Source organism: Aricia agestis, chromosome 7 (assembly GCF_905147365.1).
Source record: "Aricia agestis chromosome 7, ilAriAges1.1, whole genome shotgun sequence".
NCBI classification, from domain to species: Eukaryota; Metazoa; Arthropoda; class Insecta; order Lepidoptera; family Lycaenidae; genus Aricia; species Aricia agestis.
Genome location: NC_056412.1, coordinates 18,040,191 through 18,063,647, shown reverse-complemented (window position 1 = coordinate 18,063,647; position 23,457 = coordinate 18,040,191). Strand labels below are relative to the sequence as shown.

The window sequence follows — 23,457 nt, the reverse complement described above, 5'->3', positions numbered from 1 at the left end:
GGTGCTAATAATAATTTGTACTTGTATCTTTTTATAGAATGATGAGCACCATTTTTATATTTTTAGCATTCAAGTGGGTATTTTTTATGTATCCTGAGTAATAATGTTGTAGCTTTGGTTTGTAATTTCACCATTTCCAAACTATTAAGGCTAGAGAATTGTAAAGGTAGAATATGTTTGTAGGACTTGCTTTATTTTCATTAAATTATTTTGAGTAAATTCTGGTATTACATTCTTAAGCGGGGATTAATCTCAATCAAAAACGATAACCTTGCACACAACCAAAGACCAAGCGTATACGCATCGCAATAAGATTCATTTTAGCATAGCATAAAACTGTAACTACTCGGGCGGATCTTCTCTATTTTTCATGTTTTTTTAAATATCTTTGGAAATAAATATTAAGAAACAAAATTGTTCGGTTAAAGAGATTTTAATATAGATTTACTAACAATTTATTCAAATAAAATGTATAATTATCCTAGTTAATACTTATATTTCGATGAAATAGATTTTTTCGGAGGTAAATTTGTAAATTAATTACAGCCAAAGTATTACGTTTTATTAAAATGTTTATGGTTTAAGGTATTTTAAATATTGTGCTTTATATCTCATATTTTAACACTTCGTTATTATATTTTAACTAGGTAAACTGGGAGTCACCCACGGTGTTAAAACTATGCCTCTACGTTCGATTTTTTCTAAATTTACTAATAAATAAAAAATATGAAATTTCAAAAATCGCAACGTAAGTTTTCCGTTTCCCCGTTTTTAGTCAGTTGAGTCCGGGCAAAGTCCTGTATTTACATACTAATTACTAAGTCCATCTTTTGAAACAATATATTAGTTCCCATAACTCCATCCGGGGGTTTGCGCAGGAACCGTACATTTTCTCATGGCACAGAGAAGAGATGGAAGTAGTAAGTACCTATACTAAAAGTCTATTATAAGAATTAACGACTAAGAGATCGTCGAACTTTGTAAACAAGAGGAATCTTCTAGAACAAAACGTTAGAGGAAGTGTACGGTCGGTATGTGTTTTGAATACGGCTCGTTGTCTACGAACGTGGAATTACTAAGTTACTGCAATTAGATATATAATTATTTTCCCTCTACCATGGAACTAGCGCGTCTTATGCTAAGTACATACGGTTTGCTCGATCGAGCAATCGCGTAGAGTAAAACCCACAGCTTGGGCTTTCGTCCACACATTCAGTATTGCTTGATAGTTTTACTCCAAATCGAAAGAAATTAGATACTTAAATTTAATTACATCGACCCGGCTCGATGCGAGCCTTGGAGCTGTGAGTTTTGCGGTCCACACTTGGTTTTTGCTCGATTTGGAGTAAAACTGTATGTGAGTACCTACTTAGTATTAGCTTCGCACGAGTTCACATTTCTAAGACTAACAGTAATTTTTCCTACTATATCATACAAACTCAAAACTAAAACCTTTTGCGCATCAACACAATATATTTTAACAAAGATGAATAATTTTATCCGTCCTTTTCCACTGGTTTTGCTCGGACTATTGGTTGCTGTGATTATTATAAACCCTCAATACTTTTTCGATAAACTGACACAAACACTCAAGGAATTTTCTAATTCGAACCAGTGGTTCCTAGGCTGATATTAGAGTATCCTTTTCCGCTGCCAAAGAAACTCTATACCAAACACCACCAAGATTCAGCCGCGTGAAGTAGCAGTAGACAGATTCACTTCCGTATAAGTATGCGAAATGGTATACTTCCATACTAATCCATACTAATATTATAAATGCGAAAGTGTGTCTGTCTATCTGGCTGTCTGTTACGTCTTCACGCCCAAACCGCTAAACCGATTTTGCTGAAATTAGGTATGGAGATACTTTGAGTCCCGGCAAAGGACATAGGATACTTTTTATCTAGGAAAAATGTACGGTTCTCGCGCGATAAACGGATTTTGGCAGAATTGCGGCTGGCGTCATCTAGTGTAGAACATTTAAAAGGATGATATAGCTTTTAGTTTACAATATTAGTAAGGATGTACCTTTTTAACCTCATCCCCATGTCGCCACTTGATGGTGGCGAGGCAGTACTGTCCGCGGCTGGTGGTGCCGTTGTCCACCACGTCGACGCCCACACACTCGTCGAAGTTGCCCAGGTGGTACGACGAACCGAACAGCAGACCTTGCGGCGACTTCGCCGACGCGTCGAACACTGAAAATTATTATGTATTTTAGGTGCCGCTATACTAAAAACATAATAAAGTTAAATTATTAATGGGGGGGGGGGGGGCGACAACATCTTCAATTACATAAGTACACATATAATTGAAGATGTTAAGCAAATTTCCAGTTTATCATTATGGATTACGACCCAAAAAGACCAAAAAAATAACGTTTGTTGTATGCCCGTGTTTCACAATTATTATTGTTGTACGGTCTATCATAACTGCTGTCTTTAAAAAAATGTATACAATATTGACTGTCAATTGCCTGTTGCATAGTAATCAACGATCAAATAGATTTCTTATTATCACCCCATTTTTTTAAATGAACCAATACGACTCCTCTAGTAACATTCAGAATCTCTGCATGCTTTTCCACCCCATTTATAAAATGCGGTCCTCATATTATGGATACTCAACTTTCAACCCTACCCGCTCTACAGAACGATTACTTTCATTTTGCGTCAGCTATAGATTATTATATATATATAATTCTTATATATATATATATATATATATATATATATATATATATATATATACAAGAATTGCTCGTTTAAAGATATAAGATATTCTTTGTATGACGCTTTTTTCTATAATTTGTTCACGTACCAATGGTTCATTTAAAAAAAATGGGGTAATAATAAAAAAATTATTTGATGTTTTTCTAACTTCAACCCCATTTAGAAAATGTGGTCCTCATATTTTCCATACTGAACTCCATCCAGCGCTTGCCCTACTGGCTACTGCAGTCTTTCTTTAAATTCGGTTTACCAATTAGGAAACATAACAGGAGCGGAAGGCAGTTATTAAAAACTGGCACGACAACAGTATTTTGGACAACGACATCAGCAGGTATTTGTTAAGTGCATGACCTCGATATTTCGCTTGATAAATATTAATATACTTACCCTCAAAAAACAGCTTTTGAATAGTTCATTGAACTTCTTGCATTTTTTAATAAAATACGATGATTTTTCGAGCCTTGGGATTGCAGATTAATATAGTCTTGTTTCAATATGAAGTTTATATAATATGAACTTTTGAAAAAGTCAGTCCATACAAAAAAGTACTGGCTTGACACTTTATAATATTATGTAAAAGTGTTTATTTAGTTCACGTTAAAAAGCTTATTTTAAGTTACTTATATTTATTCTGAAAAAACGGAAACTTGTGTTATCTCTAATCAAGGTTTAATTATATGAACAACACTAAAATTTGACAATTATTAGTGAGCGCACTATGCTCTACCAACCACCGTTTAAAAAAATCTACCATCTGCATCGTTAAAAAAAATAATAAGACTCGCACACGAAGGTTTCCATACCGTTATACAGCGAAAATAAGGAGAAATCCATTTTTAAGTAAGTCTTACATTTTATTATTTATATCCAATAGATATATATAATAAAATGTAAGACTTACTTAAAAAGTCCTGAGGCATGATGGACTTAAAGAAGATTAAGAGGAACTGTAAAATTGGTACGTGAACAAATTATAGAAAATTTTGTGTTTTGTCATTTGTGTTTTATCGATAATCGATAAACTGAAAAATAAGACTCTTCCTGACATCTATTGGCGAATAATAATACTATTTTGTTGGCAACTAATTGTTTTAACGACCAGTAGATGGCGTTTTTAAGTAACACGAAGTCAATGAGTGTTTGCTATACCGAGCAAAGCTCGGTCATCCAGGTACTGGCATATTATATGAAAAGCCCTTAAATGATTAATTAGATATTACTTTACTAAAAAAAACTATTTAGCGTGAAGAACTGTATAAAGTTCCATTATATTATTAATAACTATGTATATCTATTTAATAATAATTATGTCGTAATAAACAGTGACATGTATAATAATAGTAGCATTATTATAGAATATTCGTTCGCGTTATATAAAAATAATTGATTTAAGTCATTATAATAATTATAAACGTGACCACTACTCCAATCATTATAACCGCTATATTCAAATAGTCACAATATTATTATATATTATTAAAATAATAACATTTTGAATATAATGAATAATTATTGTTCACAATAATTATTTGTTAAAAAACGGCCAAGTGCGAGTTTATTATTATTATTAGTTGGACTCGCCCACGAACGGGTACGTAAGTCGTAATCCTTACCTACAATTATAGAGCGAAAGTAGGAAAAAAATGTGTTTTTGTATGGGAGCCCCAATCAATTATTATTTTATTTGAATTTTATTATTAAATATTAAAGTACACATATAATTGAGGATTTTGTAAAAAATTCAGACAGATGGTCAGACATGGAAGTCTCAGTAATAGAGTCCCGTTTTTACCCTTTGTGTACAGAACCCTAATAACAAACATGCAATTTTCGGTTCAAAAGTTCACAAGCAATTGTTTTAAAATATCATGAAATATACCATCGTCATAATTTAATCGACAAGAAACAATACTAGGCAACAAGATTGATAATAAATGAAATGTTTCATGAGAAAGTCTTGCATATTGTTGCATAATTCGGCTCTCAGCAAAGTTTCTAGTACATCCATGAACCTAAGAGGTTTAAGGATCATCAGAATAGTTCTAGCAAACTTCACACGTTTGTAATAATTGATTCAAACTACTGTAACTCAGAGCAAAATAAAAAGTCAAGTTTTTTATTATTTTTACACGTATGTGAACTAAAACAATTAACAACGACATGCGTAAAAAGCTATAATGTCCCTATAAGGTTTTGTTTGTTGAATAATTTTCAGTTTTACAAAAACCTCTATTATCAATCCATTATCACATTATATGACGTACGATACGTACGACGACACATTCGTGTAACGCCCGCTGTACACATTGGCCAAATCATGGAGCCAGCGTATTAGCTTTGTCCACGCTGTGCCTTTTTCTGTTCGTCAAGGGCATGCTTTATAGCGCAGTCAACAGCGAACGTGAGGCATGCCCGTGACGCATGCCCTTTGACCGTATCCAAAACTTCAAAAATGACAATATTGGCGTTGCGTTCCTTTTTGAAGTTTTGGATACGGTCAGAGGGCATGCGTCGCGGGCATGCCTCACGTTCGCTGTTGACTGCGCTATAACGCATGCCCTTGATGAACAGAAAAAGGCACAGTGTGGACAAAGCTAACGGCCGTTTTTCCATCGCTGCCGTCGCCGGAACGTCACCGACAAAAATTAAAATAAAATGCAACTTTATGACTAAGGCTGGTTTCATTTTGCTCTACGCCACTACAAACCGGCGTCGGCATGGGTCGCTACTCGCTAGACAAATGTCGATAGAAAATGAAAGATATAGCCTAGGTCATAGTGGCATTTTAATGAGTTTTTGGCAGTGAAGTCCCGGTGATAGTGGATAAACGATTATTGGGACGAGGCCTACTTGACAGTACAGCACACATATCAACTCGGAAAGGGATCGGCACCGTACCGCCTCGAGCCGTTCAATATTGTTTGTATAACTCCCTACTGCAACGCACACTAAGCGGAACCGTAACGTAATCGCCTCGCCTCGGAAGGGGACAGCGGTCGGCGAGCAGTAAGCGAGGCGTCGCCTAGCCGTAGCCGAGTTGACATACAGGCGCTACTGATACGCTTTGGTAATACGTGCATACGTTAAGTTGACACCTTGTTGACGGCGAGGCGAAGGCGATACGGTGACGATCCCTTTCCGAGTTGATATGTGCGATTTTTTTTATGAAATAAGGGGGCAAACGAGCAAACGGGTCACCTGATGGAAAGCAACTTCCGTCGCCCATGTACACTCGAAGCATCAGAAGAGCTGCAGGTGCGTTGCCGGCCTTTTAAGAGGGAATAGGGTAATAGGGTAGGGATGGGAAGGAATTAGGGGAGGGTAGAGAAGGGAATAAGGTAGGGGATTGGGCCTCCGGTAAACTCACTCACTCGGCGAAACACAGCGCTAGCGTTGTTTCACGCCGGTTTTCTGTGAGAACGTGGTATTTCTCCGGTCGAGCCGGCTCATTCGTGCCGAAGCATGACTCTCCCACGTAATAACATAACCCATGACGATATCTTGAACGTGCCAAAATCAGATATTTGATCAGATTATTTAAAAAAGAAAAGTTATGGGCATCAACTTTGTAATTAGTATTCTGTGACGTAGCTAACCAAACCTAGGTCTTAGGTTCTAAGTCAATACTGGCGTGGCTTACCATTGCGTAACCCGACCATATTACACCGCGTGCATTGTATCAATTAGCAGAATCGCCGATCCGGTGAATCGCATTATTTGGGTTGACGCGTCATAATCTACGTGACATATTTGTATGTTCTTTTGCATATCTTCGATCTTTGCCTATGTTACAATCGATGTGCCTTACTCCCAAAACTGGTTCATTTACAATTTAAAACGAACTTCGATTTACGAGTAGCGTTTAGGCTCGACTATACAGGGTGTAACAAAACTAAATGATAATACTTTTGGGTGTGTATGTGTCCCCTATATGAGTTCGCTGTGAAAGAAGAATCGCTGAAAAAGGAACTTTTTTACTTTTGTATAGAAAAATCCATGACGCTGCACTGAGGCGCTTGCCTATACTAATAACAAAAGAAATGCACATTCCGCGCTTCAACTTTCACAGTGAACTCTATACAGGAGACTCATACACACTCTTAAGTATTATCACTTTTGTTACAGCCTGTATAACATGGAACTTTATGTTATTATGTTAAATTCCACTTTCAAGTCACTTTTGGTTGAGTAAATCAGCATCCAAGCTTAATTCGCCATTTTCGCAGAGGACGTGCGACTTTTAACACCTCCATCGTGGGTATCGCAGACACATTGAATGTTTAATTGCTATGCGGCAGCCAGATGGGTTGAATTCAGAATTTAGATCGCAAAATAATGCCCAAATGACAGCAGACATAATTAATATATTGTTTCCGAGTTCGGACAATGCAGCTGTTTTTGCATTCACATAAAACCTTCTTACCAGAATTAACCTGATGACAAAATACACAATAATTGATTTGACTTCTCTGACATGCACACTGCACAGATGAGGACATTGAACGTTTCTAGGGTTCCGTACCCAAAGGGTAAAAACGGGGACCCTATTACTGAGATTTCGATGTCTGTCCGTCTGTCTCCAGGCTGTAACTCAAGATTGGTAACAGCTGGAGAGTTGAAATTTTCATGGATTATGCATTTCCGTTGCTGCTATACATACTATATATTATATAACAACAAATATTAAAAACAAAATAAATTAAATATAAGGGGATACAACAAACGTGATTTTTCAAACATTTTTACTCGGTATCAATGATGACAACAGGTAGGTACTTGAAATTTTCACAAAAGCCTTAATTATAATAAGTGTACTTTAATAATTAATAATAATATTTAAATAAAATAAAAATTTAAGGGGGCATCCCATACTAAACACATTTTTGGGTCTATTTCTGCTCTATAAGGGTACGGAAACCTTCGTGCGCGAATCGGGCTCGCACTTGGCCGATTATATTTTAGTTTGAAATGCACAAGAAATCTGTGCAGGGTATAAAGTTAAATTGCATTCGTTAATTTGGGCAGCAAAGTGAGTACAAAATAAATGGGATTTGACAGATATCACTAATAGTAGGGGAGGGGAGGACTCGAGACAGGAGGAGAGACTCGAGCGTCATGGAGGTTTTGTACATTAGGTAAAACTGATAAAAAATAATAAGAGCTCTTTTTATTTTAGCGGTCAGTTCAGAAACTGCAGCCATTTTAATGTTATGATTTATGAATAAGAAAATATATTTAGAAAATTGCTTATTTAGGTAAATTATAAAAAGATTTTAGACACCAAGGACTAAATCATTAGTTTAGTGCAACATAAAATGTCTGCGAAGCTTAGTTAGGGAAATATGAAGCTTAATCGAGCTTGTCGCGAAATCCCCTCTTCCCCTTCCTAACCATAAATAATATTTCGATGTATATCGAAATATTAAAAAAAAATCACATTATTTTGCATAGCTTTTTATCGCGGCCTTTGAGAGCGGCGACCGAATCAAAAAATGCCGTAACCAAAATAAACCTAACACACCCCACTCCGACCGGCACAACGCCAGTGGTGCGGCGTCTAACGTCGTTACTCGTTTCTGTTAGGCAGTTTTCGGCACGGTGTTTGTGTTCGTGCGAGTTGACGTATGCGTGTAGACAAGCTATTACTGTGCAATACCTTCACCGCGGCAGTCTTCAGCTGGTGCCACACGTATTTTCTAGTTTCGATGTCGAAAATCTTATTTGATTCGACATAAGCTGATTCAGAATACGCTATAATTAAGCACTTGGCGAGACTGGAAATAAGATAGAACAAAAAAGTTTAGGCACCTATTCATTAATGATTCATAAAATATAATCTCTCTAAAAATATAAATATAATATGTAAATACCCATGACGCAGAAAAAATACGTAAGTACTACGTAGCACGTGCAAAGTGAACTAAAAATATTATGTTCTATTTTTTTCGAGTACTAGAACCAATGATAACGTACGTAGTACATACTATGTCAGTGACTGGAACATAATATGTATACAAATTAATTACCTTTATATTATGTAGGTATGTGGTATTTTCCGCAAATATTTGGGGCTAAATTTCAAACTGCATGGGAACCGTAGATTATCGCTGGATAAACCCTATGTCATTTTCCGGAACTCCCTATGCTAATTTTATTAAAACCGGTTCAGCGGTTTAGGCGCAGAGGTAACGAGTAAAGATAAAAACTAAATTTTTTGGCGTAACTTTTCCATACAAAGCACACACATTTCAATGGTACTTGAGGAATTTCTGGTTCATTTCCGATGAGACTTTTTGGGCAACGACTCGCGCTTGGCCGGTGTCGCAATGGGGTCACCTGGCCGACACGGGGCGACTCCCAAACACTACTTGTGTATTCCAGTCGTCTGCCAAGGGCGATCGCAATGTGTTGTAACTATGGGACGCTGATTGCTGCCATCAGCATCGCTTAAAACCTCCTTTCTCTGTTCCTTTTATTAACCGACTTAAAAAAAGCAGGTTATCAATTCAACCCCGAAGTATGTAACATTTCCAGAACTTTTTTTGTATGTGTTAGTTTATATCAGCGTCTGAACAAATGTGCCAAATTTCAAAACTGTATAATATGTATGTATGTTTTTAAGTTTGTGTTCGCACATCTCCGGAACTACAAGTCCGATTTGAGTGATTCTCTTCTTGTTAAACTAGTTAGTATTCAACATAGGGAATGCTGCAAGTTTCATCAAAATCGGTTCAGTAGTTTTTGTGATATTTTAGTTCAAAATTACTTACTACTTTGAAGTCGGTTTTATCTTTTTATTAAATACTAAATATTATAAAAAAGAAGTTTTAACGAATAAAAGAAGATTTGTGTTGTAACTTGTATGTTATGTTAATTACTCCTTTCTTTATTATTTTTAAAATACCGGTTACTCCATAATCGTAAATAAGTATCGTTCGCTCTTCTCATTTATCGCGCGTAAACCGTACTTACATTGAACTACAAAAATATGTACACTTGAAATAACTTAATTATTAATAACAAAGAATTTCATACGTGAAACGGTTACAGACGGACACATTTCTACATTAATATTATTAGTAGAGATTAATAAAACAGTCATAATTCATAAATAATTTAGATTAGTTTCGGAAGACAAGACGTCTTATAATAATATTATTCATCCAAAATAACATCTGCTATTTAACCGTAAGTTTTAATTTGGGACGGTTTTATATTATTTATTATGGTTTTGGTATGGTTTATTGAACTCTTTAATAACCTGACCTAATAATTTATTACCGATAAGCTTTTTATTTTTTGTAGTGAACATGGGGGGGGGGGGGGGGGGACCATGATACCAGTTCTTACGTCAATGGGAAAGTTTGGTTGCGAGATAAAAAATGTTTTCTTTCGTCAATTATTCGTATTCTCATGGTGGGGACTGGAGACTGAAGTAAAAAAATAATATTATTTATAGAATTCCTAATTTTGAATATTTAGCTTACATCAAATAATTATTATTGTATGACTATTAAAAGTAATATTGTACTAACAAACTATTAATAGAATCAGTCGCTATCTTGTTAAAATCCATAACATTTATTTCTATTATAATCCATACTAATATTATAAATGTGAAAGTGTGTCTGTCTGTCTGTCCGTCTGTCTGTCTGTCTATTACCTCTTCACGCTCAAACCGCTGTACCGATTTTGCTGAAATTTGGCATGGAGATACTTTGGGTCCCGGGAAATGGCATAGGATAATTTTTATCCCGGTAAACGGAGTTTAATTAACTTAAAAAAAATATGATTTTTTACCATTTTAGGGTTCCGTAGTCAACAAAGAACCCTTATAGTTTCGGTCTGTCCGAACGTCTGTCCGTCTGTCCGTACGTCCGTCTGTCTCTCCGTGGTTTTGCTCAGAGACTATAGGACCTATAAAGCTGTAATTTGGCATGAATGCACATCTTGATGATGGCGACAAAGTGGTATATAAAATCTTAAAAAATATATTTCTTTACGGTACCTCCCCTACACATCAATGCAGGGGTGATTTTTTTCGCGTCCACCCCACAGTGTGGGGTATCGTTGGATAGGTTTTTCAAAAATATTACGAGTATTCAAAGATCATTTTCCGATTTAGGGATCCATTTCTGAAATGTGAAGTTTTAAAGTGGAAAAAATCGTTGGAGTCCAGTGTCTTACCCGACACGGTTACAGGGAGGATTTTCATTAAATTTTATGTTTTTCGTCATGTCCAGATCTAAATGTTAAGAAAATTCTGTTGGAGGTCATATTTCTACTTATGCAGAACCACTAGCGTCTTGTTTAGTTTCCACTTGACCGGATTTTTATTCGGCCAACCGTGATGGACAAGTGATCGGGGTAAACAAATGTTTTTGTGTTATTTTATCTCTTTAATATCTGACGTTTAAGTAGTTATGATGTCATCCAAATTTAGCCAATGGCGACCCAAATTAGATACCTATCAAATCATAATACCCCCAAAATCGGTTTCGGCATGTGCCCGGTTTCAATGAATCCAGGATAGTTCATCATCATCATCATCATATCAGCCTATAGTCGTCCACTGCTGGACATAGGCCAGGACAGTTACGCATGGGTTATTTAATATTTTATATATAGAGCCCAAGTGTGTGCGCAGTAGCCAAACGCCCTTTTTTTTACTCTTGTAACCGTAACCAAACTTGGAAATAATACGTTTTCAACGCGGAATTCGAACCCACGTCGACCTCCGATTCAAGAGGCACGCTCTAAATCACTGGACCAAGAAGGCGTTACAATTTTTTCATTAAATTGTAACGCATACTTACATAAAAATTTACTGCGTAGCTTTGTTTTGACGAGCTACTAAAGCTTAAACTCTATGTAGAAACTACTATTGTTGTCGGTGGTCTTACTTATTACCACCAGTTTTTCATCAAACCAATTTATATAGAGTCATTTACCTCTTATGACCAGAGACATAAGGATCATGATTGTGTAAAACTCTAAAGCAAATTAACTCTGAACGTCTCGTCTCAATTTTCGTCGAAACGTTTAGAATTCAACGCACATAACATCATGTTTTGCGGAAGACTGTAATTCTAAACAGAATAATCTTATTCTCATCTAGATTGTAATTCTAATCTCATTCTGATCTAAGCATGACTAAGTTTGGGTTTGCTCAAAATCTTCCACCTGGAACATACTAGTATTACAGTTTACGCAAACAATAAAACACTATGTAACTAGTATACGCAGGAATTATTTTTTGCTAGCCGTTAGCTCAGACGCCAATGCGACGGCCGCACTTAGGCTGTGTTCAAAGTAGTTCAAACCAAACTGACTGAGCTGCCGATTGTGAGCGGACGTTACGCAGTTTATTGTATACATATTCAATTTTTCGTTCACACCTAACCGACAATACGTTATTACGCTGGGCGTAGGCGCGGATATTCGGCGGCCGATTAATATAACACGTCACTACTCTCCGCGGACGCTGATGGCTATAATACTTAGTTATGTCAGCTATAGCGTATAGTCGGCATTCTGTGAACGAGAAAGCGGGCCTCACCCGCCGCGGCTCGCTTGGTGTGGACCCGCCTATTCACTAATGGCCCGCACTAGTTACCTGCACTTAATCACTAATCAAAGTGAATACAGTTCTAATCACGTGACTGCGCAGCCGGCTAATCACTTGCACTAGTCAGTCGCTGTCCACACTTACTTTCTCCTAATAACTAATTACCTGCCCTAATAACTTGCACTTACTACTAAGTGAATACGGGCCTTTAAAGGTAGTTAATACTATTTCATTACTTTTCAAAGTTGTTTGGCGGGGTTTTATTTTTAAAATTTCTTAATTTAATTAACACAGTGTTCTCAACATGAGTGACTAACCGTAAAAGCCCAAGTAGTAAAACGACCCTTTTGTTAAACATAATTTGTGAGAAATATAAGACAATGCCAATGTTAAAATTATTGTTTACTCCTATTATATTGCATACCTAATACCGATTGTTTAACGTAAAATAAATCAAATGATAGAAAATCAATGTAATATAAACGATAATTAATGATATGGGTTCCTTGTAGTTACTGCGGATCCCTAAAAATCACTGGGAAAGGTGAATGCCCAAAAAAACCCATTGTCGATTAAAATAATTTATATGCAGCAAAGTAGACCATTAATAGTAGATTGTAAATATTTAACTCATTTTATTCAAAACCATAACCGAAACGGATAATTTGAAAAAAAATGAGATTTTGAGACAGCGCTTTGAATCAACTATGTAGTTTCTTCCTTTGTTTTTGTGTTTTCTTCGTAAACACGATGGTGACACGTATAATGTCGGCTGTACACTCTCGCCGAGACACAGCGAGGCGGCCCGAGTGCGAGAGTGTAAATGGGTGCGCTCGCATCGTCTCGCCTGTCTCGGACCCTCTCGGTCCAGTGTCGGTATTTTGCGCCCGAGACAAAGGGTCTCGCGAGGAAAGCGAGCGCATTACTGTACACTCTCGCGTTTTCATTACTAGTCGCGCCGCTAGACAGTGCAGAACAGAAAAATAACAATAATAAACGTCATTATCAGTGATTATCTGTGAGAAATATAATTAAATATGATTATAGATCTTTGGATTACAATGATATCTTTCGATGCATAGAGAAAAACAAAGGTCCATCTTCTCTGAGTTCATAACTGCGATTGAACATAAGCGAGAATGTACATGATCGCACTCGGGCAAGGAGCTCTCGCACGAGACTCTCGCCCGAGAGCTCTCGGCGAGAGTGTACAGCCGACATAAGAATATACAATTTAGAGAAAATAAAGTCAAAACTGGCCAAGTGCGAGTCGGGCCACCGGCAATATATAAGGTTCCGTACTCCGTAGTACCGCTAGTTTTTGATATTTTTGGAATGGTCAATAAATGTACATATTTTATAACGTGTTATACATTACTAACAACATCAACTCAGTTACGTTTTTAAAGGAATTTAAATTATAAGTTAGTAGTTACATTTTTTTAGTTGATCGACTTTTACTCAATAACTTATGAAGTCTTCTTAGCCATGATAGTTTTTCTTTTAAATTCAGCATATTTCCTACTCCTATGAATATTTTTCCAGAAGCAACCGTTTAGCTGGTAGAAGGGGGGACACTGCAGGACCCTAAAATATTTTTTTCTACTTTAAAACTTCATATTTCACATCTCTAAATCGGAAAATGATATGTAATACTCATAATATTTTTAAAAACCTATCCAACGACACCTCACACGGTGGGGTGGACGCGAAAAAAAAATTTATCCCCGCTAAAATACGTGTAGGAGAGGTACTAACCTTAAACATTTTTTAAAAGATCGTATATACAATTTTGTCGGCATCATTAATATGTGCATTCATGCGGAATTACAGCTTTGTTGGTCCTATAGTCTCCGAGCAAAACCGCGGTCCGCGGACAGACAGACGGACAGACAGACGGGCGGACGGACAGACCGAAACTAAAAGACTTCCTTGTTGACTACGGAACTTTAAAAAGAGATGTCACCGTACGTTTTTCGGAAGAAAGCGTATTCCCTCTTAAACGCACCCGTAGCTCTACTAATGTTGCGAGTGTCCATGAGTGACGGTAATTACTTTCTATCAGGTGACCCGTTTGCTCGTTTGCCCTTTTATTTTCGAAAAGACGTGGATAGTTAACTGATATCATGACGTGATAATCGTTAAAAATAAATTGTACAGATCATACCATTTCTGTACCAATCTGACATTCTATACTTTCAGACAAAAAAATGATAAATGTTTTAATATTAAATACGTGAATATAAGAATCAGTAGACAAATATAAATGTGTTTTTACTACGTACTAATCGTCACAATATCGTTTGTAGCATCATGTCGTCCTAAATATCATAGAGTCCTATAAGAAAAGTCAATTGGTTACGATCGTTTTTAAAGTACTTGGTGATTGTTTAATCCAAATAGAACATTGTATTTGGGATCCGGTAGATGTAGTCTACTATGCCACATATAAATGGATTGAATCGATTACGGGTTTTTGGTCCATACTTTTTTGGGCATTCACCTTTGGCTTTTAAATAAGTATTGCAAATTCAAAGCTATTTTTCCGGCTCTTAAAGTTTTAAATTTCATTCAAAATAACAAATAGATGTCATATTATACGGTCACTCCTTCCTATTTGTAACAATATTAAATTGCGCGGGAACCGTAATTTTTTCCAGCATAAACAGTATCCTATGCCCTTTCCCGGCTCAAAGTATCTCCATAAGTTCATACCCAGCAAAATAGGTTCAGCCCATAGATAAAGTATAATTATAGTATAGATGTCATCTTAGCCCGTCATCGCGTGGCCATTTTGTGCTTATTTTCATACAAGTAGTGTGCGTTTGTTTTCTTGAATACATATTTCTATTTGTCGATTATTTCGAAGTACATTATAATCCAGAAAAGAAAGTCATTTAGTTCATGATATCGATAAACTATAGTTCAAGTAATAAGAATCTAAGTTCTAAGATAAACTATAGTTCAAGTAATAAGAATCTAAGTTCTAAGATAAACTATAGTTCAAGTAATATAAAAAGGGAAGCCAAGCAGATATATACAACTACAGGCCTATTTTCATTCTCTCATGTTTTTCAAAATTATTTGAAGCTACAATACTACCAACGATCACTTCTTTCACCGAGGCTAGTTTGTCTGATTATCAACATGGTTTCCGAAATGGACGTTCGACTTTGACTAATCTTGTGCCATATATTTCCGATTTATGCGAAAATGTAGACAATGGTGACGAAATCGATGCGATATATACCGATTTTAGTAGCGCATTTGACAAGGTGAATCATCGTCAGCTAATACAAAAACTTAGAAAATTTGGCTTAACGGGTTCTCTTTTGGAGTGGTTCTAATCATATCTTTCAAATCGACCGCAAAATGTAGTTGTAAACGGTTTTGTGTCTCGCACATATTACGCAGAGTCAGGCGTTCCACAAGGTTCTCATTTGGGTCCTGAACTTTTTTTACTATTTATTAATGATATTACATCCCGAATAAAACACTGTCAGAAATCTTTATATGCAGATGACTTAAAAATATACAAAATTATTAAAAACCATAGTGACGTCGCTCTAATCCAAAAGGATCTAAATGAAATAAAATCTTGGTGTGATTCTAATAACATGACGCTCAACGCAAATAAATGTTTCCACATAAAAGTTTCGCGAAAATTAAAACCTGTAGCTTCTAAATATGATATCGATGGCACCACTGTAAAAGAGGTAGGCGAAATTAAAGACCTAGGCGTAATTGTGGATAGCAAATTAAAATTTACTAAACATTATGATAGCATCTTAGCAAAAGCAGCCCGCATGCTTGGTTTTGTTAAGAGAAATTCTAAAAAATTTAAGCAGCTCCAAACTAAAGTCCTATTATACAATGCTCTGGTCCGTAGCCACCTTGAATACGGTAGTATAGTCTGGAGTCCTTATTATGTAGTGCATTCTCAGAGAATTCAAAACATACAGCGAGCTTTTACTAGATATCTAGCATATGGCACTAGCGGATTTTCACATCGGCAACCATATGAACAACGTTTGCATAAATTTGCTATGACCACCTTAAAAAATAGAAGAACATTATTGGACTTATGCTTTCTGTATAAAATTATCAATGGGAAAATTAAATGCAATAGTCTTCATGGTCGTATAACACTGAATGTACCATACAAATATCCTCGAAAAAAAATAACTAAGACTTTCTATGTACCTCCCCGCAAAACCAATCTTGGGTTACAATCTCCGATGGCTAAAATATTTACTCAATATAATAAAATTAATAGTATCAAAGATCTAGATGTGTATAATGATAAATACTTTTTTTTTCTAAAAAGGTAACAGATTCATTTGTTTAAGTTTAAATTATTTTGTTGAAATTTTAATATAAGAATACATACATAATATTGTTATTAATGCTATGTACACCGTAGCTGTCGTGTACATCAGATATAATACCAATTGTTATTTTAGTTGTAAGTAAAAAAATGTATACGATGTGGTTGTACTTTATCAATAAATAAAATAAAAATAAAATAAAATAAGAATCCGTATGCACACGTAAAAAGTTATGCAATTTTTGTAGTCAAATTATTAAATGATGTGACATTTTTAGCACTTATGCCTTATATAGCACGAATAAGGGATTATTAAACTTATAAATTATCTTTTAGCTTACAAAAATACCGATTGAAAAGCCGTTGTTCGTTGTTCAAAACTTACGTGTTAAATGTTAAGAGGATACCACAGCGGCTAGAGAAATGAAAAAAAAGTACGTGTAATATCTATAGCTGTCTCCCTTACCTCAAGTCTATACCGCAGAACGCGATAGAGACAACTGCAGAAAATCCAGAAAATCAACGATTCGTTGTCCCCTGATTCCTTCTCCAAAACTTAACCGATTTAAGTACTTTTTTCATTAAAGATTAAAAAAAGGCTTGAGCTGTGTTCCTATGTTTTGCTTTTTTTGTATAATCTATCCAAATCTGTTTTCTGGACGTTTGAACACAGTGGAAAATCTGGCCATTTTTTTGGGTTTTTGAACGTTCATATCTTATTTAATAATTAAATTATGAAAAAAAAGAAAACATAGGGACATTGTATTAGTGGCCGTAGATATTCAGGAAAAAAATTATAACTCTACTAGCATTATCCAGGGAGGAAACAGGGGACAACGTTTGTATGGAAAAAATGGCGGTGTGGAATCCTCTTAAACCCACGTGTTTGAGGCACTCTTTGGACATTCTTATGGTTTATTATTTAGCAGAACCACAAAACTCAACAATATCTAGCATAAAATGTTCACTAAAAACTTTATTAACACTTTTACTACATGAAATATGCAGACCGACTCCTTTGTTATGTCCTAGTAGGTAGGACATAACATTACACGCTTTTGACGCTTATATAACCGATATAAGGCTCTCCCTTATAAATAGTATCTCAATGGTTCAGCCTAAAGGGGTAATTAGACAGACTGACAGAAAGGCAGGCAGACACACTTTCGTATTTATAATATAAGAATAAAGTATGAATTTTATCTCCTCCGGTAGGCACAATGAAACGTCTATTACTGGATTTATTTGTAAGTATTTCCATAACCAAAGCCGGAAAATGATGAAAAAAATCATAGTTTACCGACGTCTGTAGGAAAATCACAAGGCTGGTAATTACACCATTTATACTTCAATGGTAACGAAATTATAACTCCGCTGACTCAACATTTTCAAGTGTAATGAAACGAAGGTATCTTTTAAGCTTTGTCCATACTGTGCCTTTTTCTGTGCGCCAAGAGCATACGTTATAGTGCAGTCGAAAATTGAAGACGAAAGCGCATAGTGTGGACATAGCTATCGTAGAGGTTCCCTAGAATATTCTTTTTTTATTACTATCAAATTAATTTTTCGTGAGTAGCTTCATTTTGATAACACGAACAACAATTTCCTCTGCGAAAAATCCCGAAAGTGGCAGCTTGACAGAGATAGAAAGGATTTAATATAAATTCGATTTGATGGTCCTAAACTAGTCCTAAAATATGGATTGTTCTATTTATAGGACAATGTTACTCTTAAATTATTATATTTTATAACTATTAACCATTGACATAAGATTGTAACCTATCAGTATACAAAAAAATCAGCTGGTTAGGGAGAGGCTTCAAAACTACTGGACCGATTTCGATAAAATTTGTCACAGCTGTATGTAGAGTAGGCCATGAAAAGGACAAAGGTCTTTGCTCTTTATCCTTTTTATTACGGTAAAATGTACGATTTCCGCAAGATTCTACTTGACAAGTACAAGACAAGTAGTACTTGTCGCGACATAGATCTTTAAATTGTAATACCTACGTATTCTCTTGCCGCTATCATCTTCATACTACTGTATTAAGTTATTTTAATCCGTCTCTCATTGAATACTTTCCGTTTTAGGGTCCAGTAGTCAACGAGGACTTGTGTTGTTGATTAAACTTAATTAAACCACATAACTAATTTTAATGGAATTTGGCCTGTTTTTACTTGAGTCTACTACGGAAAAGGCAGTAAAAATTAATATATTTTCTAAATTTAAAATATTCTATTTTAGATGATGATAATAATAACATGTTTGTGTGTCGTAGTAAAATCGGCTAAGGTCAAGCTTCATAGCGGGATTCATTTTTTTTGTTCCATAATATTTACGATAACACAAGTTTTCGTCTGATATGGTAAGCCAAGTAACAATATAATATTATAACCTCTACAAACAAAAAAAACTAATCCGGCCTTTTTACGTTGGTACGAACATATTCGTCTATGATTGCCCATGGTTAATCTCGATCGGGTGTACTAATGACTTCACAATCATGGTGCTAAATCTGGTTACGTCGCCCATGTCGACACTCGCAACATCAAAAGAGTTGCAAGTACGTTACCTGCTTTTTAAGAGGGAATACTCTCTTTTCTTGGAGGTTTGCAGGTCGTAATGGTCAGGAAATACTACTGGCGACAGTTTATTCCAGAATTTCACCGTGCGTGGCAGAGTCGAGTTACGTGGAAAATGTACGGTGGACGACTCAAGGGTCAAGGAGGATGAAACTATAAAAAGGAGTGTGTTTATTTCGTCAATGTACGTTGCAGCCTGCCAAATAATATTGTAAGTGATTCACACAAGGCCTTATGAATGAAAAGTAATTATTAGCATTGAATACTTTTTCTAGATTGTTCTAACGATGATAACGCCCAGCCAAGTACAGTCAAGTCTTTCTTTAGATATTGTTCCCACAAAAACATTTTCATGTAAAATCAATGAGTTTCTAAAATAGTAACATAATTCATAATTCATAATTCATAATAATATATAGAATATCATTGTGTAAAATAATGCCAAGATCATACTATCATAAATTATTACAGTTTTGCGAAAAGTAGTGAACTTGGTAAGCATAAACAGTTTGAATTGCATTGAGCTATAACTTTAAATTTTAACTAATTCCCCTGTTTTCGTCCTTATGATGATAACTTCGATTACAAAATATGTCCAATAAAATTGAGTGTAAACATGACATTCGAAACTTTCTTTGACCAATCATAATAGACTTATTAACTTATTAAAACAGATGTAGAAGGTACTTACAATATTTAAAAGGAAATGACTTTGAATTTTTTTGAACTAAAAATAATTTTCGTCAAGTCGTAATCACGTCTGGGCATATATATTTATTTTTGGGATTAGCTCCGCTAAGACCTTTTGTGTCAATGATAAAACAATGTTCTATATTTACATGAATTTCCTTGTATGCTTGTCAAAATATAATCTGCAATAGCAAATAAAACATGTTTGACACTATTGTAGATATTGCATACTTATTAGTTCTTATAGTATGTAATTCGTGATTATTTCACTAATAATATAATCACAATACTGAGCGCTTTGTTTGCGCTTGACATAAAATAATTATTATTTTTATATAATCTGTGTAGCACGCCGCACGGTACTACGCTCGCCAAGTCAAAAAAAGCTACTCGGCGATACCAACTATTTCTCGAAGCAGTCTCCATTTTCAACCCCTTAGCTATAACTCGATATTGATCCTGGATTTTTAGAATATCGTTATCCCATATAAAAACAATAAGCAATCAGCCAAAAGCATAAAAATTCCAAAATTTTGTAATATTTACATTAGCCTAACCAACCCAGTGATTGTCATAATATTATCACTTATAATACCACAAGAGCTTCAAAATTATCGGATATTTCCCGATAGGTTCGTTGCAAACAAATGAAGGATCTTCGCGCTCGTGATTTTTTAACCTGAAAAACTTGACGACTTTATTTGTTTGCAGGGAACCTTGAGGGAAATGCCAGATAATTTTGAAGCTCGTGTGGTATTCGGGGGATTATTTTTCCGTCCCAAATGTCGGCCAATATAATTGCACCATGAGACACAATTGAATTCAACCTGTCAGTTTGACGTGTTTGTCTTTTATATATAGCAACTACCAGAGAAAATTTTCAAAAAATTATCAGTATAATACCATGTAGGTTGTACCACGTGACGTCGAATGGTGCAATTCTATTGGTCGATATTTGGGTCGGAAAAATAATCGTGTAAATTTATCATTAAATACTAATAACACTGATTTTATTATGTTAGCACTTGGCTCTAGTTAGTTCAACAATCTTTGCGGAAAAATCCACCCTTTATGTTCTACTAGACGACCCGGTGAATTTCGTATCATTTCCCTTCTAATATAAACCTTTCGTGGACTTACCACGAATATTTCAATACTACAATTATCTCTGCCAAATTACAGAAAAATTGCTCTAGTAGTTCGTGAGATAAGCCCTTTCATATAACTTCCCACGTTTTTCCACATAAAAAACACTTCCTCGATAAATGGGCTATCTAACACTGAAAGAATTTTTCAAATCGGACCATTAGTTCCTGTGATTAGCGCGTTCAAACAAACAAACAAACTCTTCCCAATTATAATATTAGTATAGATATGGTGAAGGAGTGCATCGAGCTATTATTATATTATATTATGCTTTTATCATACATTTTTTTAACCAATAAAACATTACACACACTGCAATGTGCACACTACCATCTTTTTGAATGACAACTGACAAGCCTATGTACCTATAGGCTTGTCATTCAAAAAGATAGTAGTAGTGGGTATGTGCGAATTATACTCCTTTGGTTGAAGTATATTGTCAAATTAAAAATGAATTGTTGTTTTTTTATTATATCTCAAAATATAGACAATACTTTTTAAACGAGGAGCCAAAAGAAGAAGATAATTAAATATGGTCGAATTTTGACCATTGGGCGATCTCTACTTTATATAGATTTAGGTTAAGAAGGCAGTGAATCATGCGAACGAATCTTAAATGCTTACAAATCGAACGACGAACATGTCGCAAGTCGCAACAACGCTACATTTACCAAATCCGGTAAGCCATTTGGACGTTTGCTATATAATTCACTGACTTCTTACGTCTAAAATCAAATATAAATTATTGTCCTCAAAAACCTTTTATTTTTTTAATTATTTTGATATATTTATTCATAAAACTCTACATAATATTCTTACATTTAGACGTGGGAGAGCCATGCTTCGGCACGAATGGGCCGGCTCGACCGGAGAAATACCACGTCCTCACAGAAAACCGGCGTGAAACAGCGCTTCCGCTGTGTTTCGCCGAGTGAGTGAGTTTACCGGAGGCCCAATCCCCTACCCTTTTCCTTTCCCTACCCTCCCCTATTTCCTTCCGTACCCTCCCCTATTCCCTTCCGTACCCTCCCCTATTCCCTTCCCTATTACCCCTTAAAAGGCCGGCAACGCACCTGCAGCTCTTCTGATGCTGCGAGTGTCCACGGGCGACGGAAGTTGCTTTCCATCAGGTGACCCGTTTGCTCGTTTGCCCCCTTATTTAATAAAAAAAAAAACATTTTAAATCTCGGCAAACATTGTTTGACGTTATATTCTGCTAACGTCTGCATGTAACAAAATAAACGAGAATGCACGTACTCTCCGTTAATATTGTGATTTGTGACCTGAAATCAATTTAATATTCACGCTTTTGTAGAGGTTGATAAATTAATAACATATTAATATCATTGTGTCGTCTGTTTATCAATTTCGGTTTGTTACCGAAAACCGAAATTGATAAAAAAATGAGTTACCAAATTCATAAATTCGTCAATAAAGCATTCAACCTAACTGTAAAACGTTACATTTACAGTTAGGTTATTATATAAATATACAGTTATTAGATTCTATTGCTATATTATGTGGCTTTACTTAAATCTTAATAACAGAACGATAGCATATACCATTTTCTTTACATTGTTAAAATTAAAAGATTCCACTGAAAGACCCCACAAAAGTGTTTTATATTCAATTTAATTTATTTAATATGTCAATAAAATTTTAGTCCAACGATTTTAAGATCCAATTAGTGTCTTTGCACTCAAAAAATATACTACTTGAATGGTAAAAGTAAATCATACTTGTTTATATTGTAATTTATAATATGTTGTAACTGAAACTAGCCCATTTCGAGACCTAGGTCAACGCGTTCAAAAATTACATTCAAATTGTTTTTAATCTGCAAGTTGTTTGTTAAACCTCAAGTTAAGTGGATCTTTCATACTTGGTATTCTCATTGCAAATATCGTATTTACCTCTGCTGGCGATGGTAGATGACTGCAGCATACCTTTATAATAAAATATGTCCACTTACTTTTCAGCGCCCATCGCTGGTTCTTGATCAGTCCGTCCAGGAACCTGTAGCCCTGCTCCTTGCAGGCCTCGGCCTTCACGTTGGCCACTGCACTGCTGAGGGACAGCAAATCGCTGGCCAGGACCACGGAGGACGCATAATCCGGAGATTCGTCCACAGCGTCTATTCTGACGGTCCCATCGGAGTCGCCGTACGCGAAATCCGACTTTTCGGAAGTCAACTTTTCGGAGATTTTAGAAAGTATGCTCTCACTAACGCCTAGCGTGTGCGCAGTACGGTATAACCTGACCAAGTCCTTGGCGCCTAAAGTAATATTTTCGTTTTCGGCGCTAACTGCGCTAAGGAGCGCGAAGCAAACGCCGAGAGTTAACATTTTGCGTGCGCGCGCGCCGCTCGCTCTGGCATACTGAAGGCTGATGGCTCGCTCGATGAAAATAAT

General features: G+C 35.7%; 1 protein-coding gene across 1 annotated transcript in view; it reads right to left on the bottom strand.

The window, feature by feature from the left end:
- The window catches only part of LOC121728905 (nose resistant to fluoxetine protein 6-like), a 35,902-nt gene extending 12,494 nt beyond the window's left edge, over window positions 1–23,408 (bottom strand). The window contains exons 1-2 of the mRNA XM_042117231.1: window positions 23,019–23,408; window positions 2,029–2,198 (exon numbers count right to left, since the gene is read on the bottom strand). Of these exons, the coding sequence (XP_041973165.1) occupies window positions 2,029–2,198; window positions 23,019–23,391 (543 nt within the window). The 5' untranslated portion in view covers window positions 23,392–23,408. The remainder of the gene's footprint in view (window positions 1–2,028; window positions 2,199–23,018) is intronic.
- Between the last annotated feature and the right edge of the window lie 49 nt (window positions 23,409–23,457).